We start from the raw sequence: 8825 nt of genomic DNA on the forward strand, positions 1-8825 counted from the left end.
AATCTTTATTCTATTTACAAATACATGATGTGAAATTATTCCTTAAGCACTGGTTTGACATAGTAAGTTGGGATAAATTAAGACTAAAATAATTACAAAAAGATAAAATAAACTTTTTAACTTAATAAAAATAAAATATCACGTCCAAATCATAATCACTCTATTTTTTCTCTCATAAAAATTTAAAAAATTAAAATTTTCATCATAAACAAGACTTTTTAACTCTAAACTAGTCAAAAAATTAAAAAGTTAACCCACATTCTAAACAAAATGTGCTTCAACAAGTTCATTTTTTTAAAATCAAATACATACCAAGAAAGATAAGAACAATTTATTTATTTTTTCATTTCGACTGAGGAAAAATAACTAAATTCCTTTTTGAGTACATCTACAAAGAAAAAGGACAAAAAAAAAAAAAAAAAAAATCCACTACACGTTGTACCACAATGAATTGACGCTCTACACTTTTTAGGCCTTGGAAAAATAAATAAATAAATAAATAAAACAAAAGAAAAAAACCTGAGCAACTTCTACATCATATTTCCTTTTAATATACAAAAAAAAAAATCCCCTGTAGAAATATACACCAAAAGAGCAAACAAAAAATGACACAACTAAAACCAATGAATCAAAACCTTCATACCTCCTAGTTATTGATTGTAATCTTAATCCTTCCAAAAAAAGAAAAAAAAAAATTAAAAACTATTCATCGTAGGTACGAGTCGATGAAGGTGTCATCCCTAGGTTCTTCCTTGGTTCTTGAGAACATATAATTGTCTGTGTGTTGAGACTGATTCATGTAGTTAGAGCTCCCAAATCCTGAGAATCCGAAGCTCCCGGGACTCTGCAACATCTCCAAGGTGAAGGGTGTTTGGCCTTCGGATGTTTGGAGCCTCGAATTGCGAATTGGATTAGTCATGATGGTGGTGGTAGTGGTGGTGGATTGGTGGGGCATTGCTGAAGGCCTAATTGCCATGGCTGCATTGTTGTTGGTAGTAGAATTGGCCAAAGGCCGGTTGACAGAATGGATGCTATTGCCGCCGCCACTACCGCGTGGAGCGGGAACGTCATGATTGTGCTTGCCCTCGTAGGTTGTGATCACGGATCTTAGGTCTTGGGAAGCTCTCTCGACGTGTTTTCTCACTGGGCAACCTTGGCTTGTGCACTTATAGTAGCTCCTACAAGTTTAGACATAAAACACAATATTAGAGAACCTTGTAGAACACTTCCTATTGAAAAACAATCACAAATATGATAGGGTCCTGCTAACAGTGATGTTAAAGCAATTCCATTGGAGTTGCTATTTGAGTTGCAATAGCTATACAAGTTTTGACAGATTGTCAAATTTTAGAATTATTATCAACGATTATATGTATTTTATAGAGATCGATCCAAAAGACTGATCGATTGGGAAAAAAAAAATACTAACGAAAGAGAAACTGAAAAACCCAGAATGAACAGAAAAATGAAAAGAATAATACTAGTTCATAGTTCTTGGTTGGGTCAAAAAGTACAACCTAAAACGTAGGACTAAAACAGTATGAAGCACAAAGATTAAAGCAATCCCAAGAATGCCTCAAAAAGGCAAACTGTTGAACCTAATCCACTTTCTGAGGTAACCTTGAAAATGGTATGTTTTATAAAAACATGAACTTTGAAAGCATAAACCTTTCCAAATTAGACAAAAGTAGTAGCAAAAGTACAATCAAAGCTAGCTTCTTTTTTTTTTTTTTTTAAAATACCTTGGGTTAGGATTTCCCTTAACCACCTTCTGTCCATATTTCCTCCATCTGTACCCATCATCAAGAATATCAATATCACTTGTTGTCTGCACTACAACTCTTGGTTCTCTAACTGTCCTGTTCCCTGCCCCTGACATTCCTGCACTTTCACCCTCTATTTTCCTGGAAAATTTACAAGAAAATCAAACCACATCCTCAAAAATTACTCATGAATCAAAGAAGACCAGAAACCCGATCCTTCTACTTACACAGAAATCAATCACAGAACCCTTTCACATGTGTGGGACCTCACAGAAAGGCAGGAACAGGCAGGAACAGCTGTTGTGTCCAGTTCTGTGATCGATTTCTATGTTCTGATTTGAATAAAAAATTGAGAAACTAATTCAATCAAGCTTACCATCTTTTGGCATCAGGTTCATCATCATCAAACTCATCTCCACCTGATTTAGTCTTCTGAGAGGTCTGTTCAAAATCATCATCCCCAATTGAGATGGAAGAATTCTCGGGCGTAGCAACTGAATCAATCTGTCCATTTGAGGCAAAGGACTGATCTGGGTTTTCATTGGAGTGTTGAATTGGTTGAGAAGAAGCTGATGAAGATGATCTCCTAGTATTCTGAGGCTTTGGATGGTTATGATTACCCTTATAAACAATCTCAGTGATTTGCCCATCTATTGATCTCTCAACTTTCTTCTTAGTTGGGCAATTAGAGAATGTACACTTGTAATAACTCCGCGGATTTTCACTCCCTTTCACTTGCTTCTGTCCATATTTCCTCCAATTGTATCCATCTTCTGATCTTCTCTGCTCTCTTATAGATGATGACTGGTTAAACTGATTATAATCTGATTGAAACCCATTGTTGTTGCTTTGAGAATTGGTCTGAATTGTGGAATTCTCGGGTGAGTAGGCCTGCTGCATGGAACCCAATTCAGATTTGACCATACCCTCTTGCTGGGTAGTTTCTTGGAAACTCCATGTTTGGTTTCCCTGAAAATTTGAACAAATTATCAGATTGAGAGAGTCAAGAGGAAAATATGAGATAAGTGGGAATGAATTTGTAGAAACTGAGAAAACTTACAGTGGGAACAACTTGAGAGTGAAAAGTTGTTGTGGATGATGTCGTTGGAGGCCTTGTTCGGGTGTGGAAAGAGAAATCAGAGTAGTTCTTTCGTTCCTGTTTGATATCCTGGTTATGATTATTAGAATTGCTCTTCCAATTGAAGCGCTGAATTGGAAAACTCCCAGTTGTTGGAGATGGTAGAATCTGTATATACATAGAAACAGTAATATCATTTTAATACGTAACACATACATACATCAAAGACACAAAAAGAAACAGAGCACCGAGAACATAAGTTAACTTATGGGTTATTAATCCTACTAATCCGCTGTTTGTTTACTGAAAAATTAGAGGACAGAAAAAATATCAAGTGGGCAAAGTTTTTGGTTTCCTAGAATCCAAAACAGGGTAAAGAAAGTGGAAATGAAAACAGGGCAAGGCGAAAGACTTGATTCATACTGTTGTATTGTATTTGATGATGGTATTTTTGTTTGTGTTTGTGTTTGTTTCCCATAAAGTGTTTTCTTAGCAACCAAACAGAGAAAAGAAACATATACGTACGTTGGAAGAAGAGAGGAGGACAGGGGAGTCCAAGAGCTCAGCAGGGCTTAAACCAGCAGGGATTGCAAAGTAAGAAGAAGGAGAGACAGGTGGAGGGGAGAGGGGGAGGGAAGGAGGTGGAATTGACTTGAATTTGGGGACACCGGAACCGGTTCTCTCGGTTATTCTATCGGAGAGTCCGCGACTGACGGCGGCGGCGGTGGTGGTGGTGGAAGGGTAGTCTTCGGCGAGGAGGTCGGAGAAAGACATGAATGGATTTGGGAAAGAAAAGTTTGATGGTGTTGTGATTTCTGAAGAAGAAGCCATTATTATTGTTTTAGAGAGCAAGAGAGGGTGGTTAGTTATATGGTGTGGGTGGTGGCTGGGCTGGAGCCTGGAGGAGGTGTGTGAGAGTGAGAGAGAGAGAGAGAGAGAGAGGAAAGGAGAGGACAGGAAGTGAAAATGAAAATGTGTAAATGGGGTTTCTCTCTTTCTCTCTCTCTCTAGTTATTAGTTTTTGTTTAGTGTGTTTTGCTTTTCTTTCTTACTACACGGCTGTGTTGGCGGAGGCATCTTCGTAGAAGCTCGAGAGATGTTTGACCGTGGAAAATTAAATATTTTATTTATTTTATTTTTATGTGGGTTTTTGGTCAAACCTCGTGGGTTTGACTGGCTGGGTAGCGGGAACATGAGAGGCGGCTTGGCCTGGCTTAAAGATGAAATATTATCGTTATGAATATGAAAATTTTTATTAAATATTTCATAAAATTTCATATGAGTAATATCTAATAAAATTTAAAATTATTAGCTGATTCATTAGCCTCACGGATTATATTCTTAATTAATTATTTTTTATATTTTTTTCATTAATTAATTAGAATATATATAAAACATTACGTGGCAGTCTTCCAGAATCAATCGTTAACTTGTCCTTCGAGAGAAAGAGGAAAAAGGGTAAGAGAAGAGAGATATTATTAGTTGCGGGTACGCGGTATCTGGCTCTCGTGGGGGCCACCTTTGTAAGTATCTGATCTGATCTGATCCAATCCATCCATGCTTCCAAGTTCCTTCCTGAGGAAGCCACTTGTAATCTTTAGAGTAATAGTGAAGGGAACTTTGCTTAGGACGAGACACGTAAGCATCCAATTAACCGTGTAATACTCTCCTCTCCTGTGTCGGAGGAGAACCTTCCACCCCCATCCTTTTTGCTTTTCTTTCCTTTCTTTTTTTTGAAAATTTATTAAAAAATTATTTTTAAATATTTATATCTCACTTAGTTTATAAAATATTTTTATATTCTAATAAGTTTTATCATTTACACATTTGATCAATTAAATCTTAATTTTCATATTTAAGGTATTTTGAAAATATTTTTATCTTTACAAATATTTTTTGAACAGTTAACAAATTAGTAATGTGAACGTTCATATTTTATAATATGAATATTCACATTGACGTGTGAATGTTCATATTAATATGTTAACATTCACATTGATTGTGTGAACATTCACATTTACGATGTAAACATTCACATTGATGGTGCAAATATTCACATCACGGAACATTCACACTATAAATATAAATATTATTAAGGGTATTTTAATAACTATGTTACCCATAAGACTTATTGGAACATAAGAAAAATAATGTACACTAAATAGAACATAAGTAGTTGAAAAAAGATATATGAAAAAGTATCCCTTTTTTTTATTAAATTAATTATCTAAAAACCTTATTTATAAATATTATAATAATTTAAGTCATCTATAAGATTTTTTTTAAATCAATAAGTCTTATTTAATTAAATTAAGAATATTATCATTTTTTGAATTTTTAAGATTTTTTAAATATTATCATTTTTTGCATAGTAATGTTTCAAATAAATATTTCACTAATTGATAAAAAAAAAAATACGAGATTAAACATTTTTGCCCTTCTATTTATTGGTTTGATTTAACTATCCTATAAAACTGAATATATTACTAGTGTTTTTTCCGTTTTAAAATTAAAAATATTATCAATTTTTTCATTTTTAAAGTTTTTTTTTTCCCTTTTTAGTTTTGCACAACGTTCCATTATCATGCTCATTTATAGATACAAAATTTTTATTTTTTTATAAAAAATAATTCAGATTTTTCAATTTTTATTAAAAAAAATCCATTTTCAGAATTCACTTTTCAGAAAATTCTACTTTTTTATTTTTCGTATTTTTTTATTTTCACTGAATTGTTTTTAATATTTTAAACATTTTTTTAAAAGAATTTAGAAACACCTAACATAAATACACTTAAAAAATATAATATTTGTGAATTTTTTTTAAAGAAATTCACTAAATACCAAAAAATATTTAAAAAAATATGAAAATTTAATACATTTTTTGTATTTTTTTTGTATTTATTAATTTTTTAAAATATTTTTTCACAAATATTTTACTATTTAGATACATATAAATAAGGTGCAACAAAAAAAGTAAAAGAAATTACTTAAAATTTTAATAATATTCACTAAAATATATATATATATATATATATGAAAAATAAAAAATTAAATTTTCAACAAATTGAAACCAAACACACTGATTAGTTTTTTTTATATATTTTTTTTAAGTTTTTCAATTTTAAAGTTGATATTTTAAAGTTTTAAAAATCAAAATAAATGTCAAATCATTGTGTACCTTTAGAGATAATCATAAATGATGAGAAATCATTATTTGAAGAGCAATTCAAACTATTAAAAAATTAATAAAACTTGAAGGTCCAAAAAATCTTTGGTAAGATTTAATGAAGCATAATTTTATAAATTAAGACTTGCGTGTATAAATGCCTTCTCTTTTTTTCGAAAAAATTAGTCTAAGGTCCCTCTTCCATATTTAGTAATGGAAGAGATCCACAATTTTATTTTATAATGTCTAAGGTCCCTCAACTTCCACACCCATATATCACAGAGAAATTTGACACTCTGAAATCAAACCTCATTTTTTTTTTCTGTCTCTCACTCTAAACTTCTCTCTCTCCAAATTCGAAACAATTTCACTTCATTCCAATTCCAATTCCAATTCCAATACCAATTCATCAAAAAATGGATTTGAGGCTATACTCTCCAGCATATGATGGATGTGGCCGAAGCATCAGAAGCTTCTGTCGGCGCAGCAACGTAGCGTCGCGCAACTACGTCTGCGACGCCAAGGCCATGGCGGCGACACATGCGGACGTAAAGGAGTACCCGAACTCATACCTGCTCATCATCGACATGCCTGGGCTAAAGTCAGGGAGACAGGATCTTGATTCCTAGCCACGCTTCTGGAGGCCTTGTTCTCGTGGCTTTGCAACCATGAATAAAAGCAAACTGATGACCAGTGAATACCCCTAAACTTCTCAACTTCTCTCTCTCTCTCTCTCTCTCTCTCTCTCTTGCGTAATGGAAGTAGTGGAAGTGAAGAATGGTTATGGTGGTGGTGGTGGAACCACCGTGTGTGTGACCGGAGCTTCAGGTTTCATTGGTTCATGGCTCGTTATGCGTCATCTTCAACGTGGCTACTATGTCCGAGCCACAGTTCGTTACCCTGGTCTCCATCATTGCCTTCATCAAGGTTCAGGCGGAGGGTTGAGAAGTTGATAAGGAAGTTTGTGTTGCCTGAGAATGCTAATGCTAATACTGATCAGATCTCTACTATTTGTCAGGACGGTGTGCTCACTGAATTTCTCTGGAGCAGAGTTTCTCTAGAGAGAAATTTCGAAGTCTAGAGAAATTTGGTTAAAACACAGACAGAGAATCCAGAGAAATTAAGAATTTCTCTTTGGTTTGAATTTTCTCTGGCGGTAACGCTGCAAATTCAAACAGGTGAAGAAATTACTTTGGGAAGCAATGCCCATGGCAATCTTGTGGATTTTATAGAAAACAAGGAATGAACTGGTTTTGTTAAAATAAGCATCTGGTGTGGTGCAAGGTGAAGAAATTAGTTAGAAGTTCTTATGTTTGCATTTTGGATAAAATCAAAGGCACTGATTTTAACATTTAAGAATAGGTACTCAGTTATGGATTTCTATGCATTCACTTTGTCATGTCTGATTACAAGATTGATCACCTTCTACATTGTTGATGTGTGTTCATTCAAAGTGCAAATGTAGGCAAATGGTGTGTCATTTTGAGGGCTGCTGATATTGTGATTTTTTTTTTTATGTTAATTCATAGATCCAGAGAAATTTGAATATTCAAAGTCTTAAACCCATAGAAATTCTTTGGAAGCCCAGAATTTCTCTGGGTTGAAATTTCTCTGGACTGGAATTTCTCTGGACTGAAATTTCTCTAGGCTGGAATTTCTCTGGACTGAAATTTCTCTGGACTGAAATTTCTCTGGTTCAATGTTGAGGGACCTTAGACATTATGAAAATATTAAGGGTATGTTTGGTTTGAGTTTGGGAGATGAGTTTTAGAGATAAAAAGTACGAAAAGTTGTTTGGTTTGATTTTTTTGAAAAGATGTTTTAAAAAATTATTTTGAGAGAGAGTTTTGGAAAAAGTGATTGATTTGATGTGTATGAGAAAGAGATTTGTTTGGAAAATTGGTAAACCAAACAAGTTTTGGGAAATTTTTTTGGAAAAATTTGTTTGGTTTGATTACTTTTGAAAACTTATTTGTAGAGAATTTTTCTCAAAAATTTTTGGGAAACACAAACCAAATAAGGCCTAAATGTCCTTTATACTATAAAATTTTAATATCAGGGACCCTAAACCCCCCCCCCCTTTTTAACAAATAGCATATTATTGTCACTGGTGATTTTGAACACTATAAATATTTTTTATTAGAATTTTTTATTTAATAAAATTAATATAAAAAATAAAAATTATAATTATTCTCTTATACAATAATAAGATTATTTAAATTGTTAATTGAAATATATTTTTGATATCATTAAAAATTATTAATTAATTTGATAATTTATTAATAAAACGAATAATTTGTTTTATGATTAGAAATTTGAAAAGACATGATATAATTTCCAAAAGCATGGTGAACAATTTTATTTTAAGCAACCTCAAAAAAGTGTTTTTTTAATTTACCTATTTTTTTATGGTACATAATTACTATAGTGGATGATGTTATTGTGTTAATTTTATTTTAAATGATTTTATTAGGTGTGCCTTTATTACTTATGTTTTTATTTATTTATTGATTTATTTAGCAAAAAATTAACTATTTTAAATGGATGTAAGTTCAATCCATAATTTGAGTTGAAGGGTGTTGTCACAACTCATGTCGACCTACCAAAAGTCTTATTTTAATAATTTGAATAATATATTTTGTAAAATTCTCTATATATATATCATTCATAAAAGAAATTTAAATCATTTGATGATTATAATCTTTTTGTTTATCGCATTTATTTTTTAAAAATTGATAATTTATTTTTAAAAATACATTTATCATCTTTTTTTTTTTTTTTTTTCTGAGACAAATGCATTGAAATGAATAGACTCCAA

At 32.3% G+C, this 8825-nt stretch overlaps 1 protein-coding gene across 2 annotated transcripts; it reads right to left on the minus strand.

Annotated features, from left to right (window-relative positions):
- Positions 1-309: 309 nt before the first annotated feature.
- LOC114305679 (putative WRKY transcription factor 26) lies at positions 310-4071 on the minus strand. 2 transcript variants are annotated; one of them, XM_028250807.2, is made up of 5 exons: positions 3367-4071; positions 2833-3009; positions 2140-2732; positions 1743-1904; positions 310-1178 (listed from the first exon to the last, which is right to left on the minus strand). In XM_028250807.2, the coding sequence occupies exons 1-5, from the start codon at positions 3670-3672 to the stop codon at positions 707-709; spliced, it is 1710 nt and encodes a 569-aa protein (XP_028106608.2). In that variant the 5' UTR covers positions 3673-4071; the 3' UTR covers positions 310-706. The 2 variants fall into 2 exon arrangements, with proteins under 2 accessions (XP_028106608.2, XP_082776132.1); XM_082920006.1 differs by having other exon boundaries at positions 2824-3009; positions 3367-3932.
- Positions 4072-8825: the final 4754 nt, after the last annotated feature.

The sequence above is a fragment of the Camellia sinensis genome, chromosome 3 (genome assembly GCF_055761805.1).
Source record: "Camellia sinensis isolate YWXY chromosome 3, ASM5576180v1, whole genome shotgun sequence".
Taxonomy (NCBI): domain Eukaryota; kingdom Viridiplantae; phylum Streptophyta; class Magnoliopsida; order Ericales; family Theaceae; genus Camellia; species Camellia sinensis.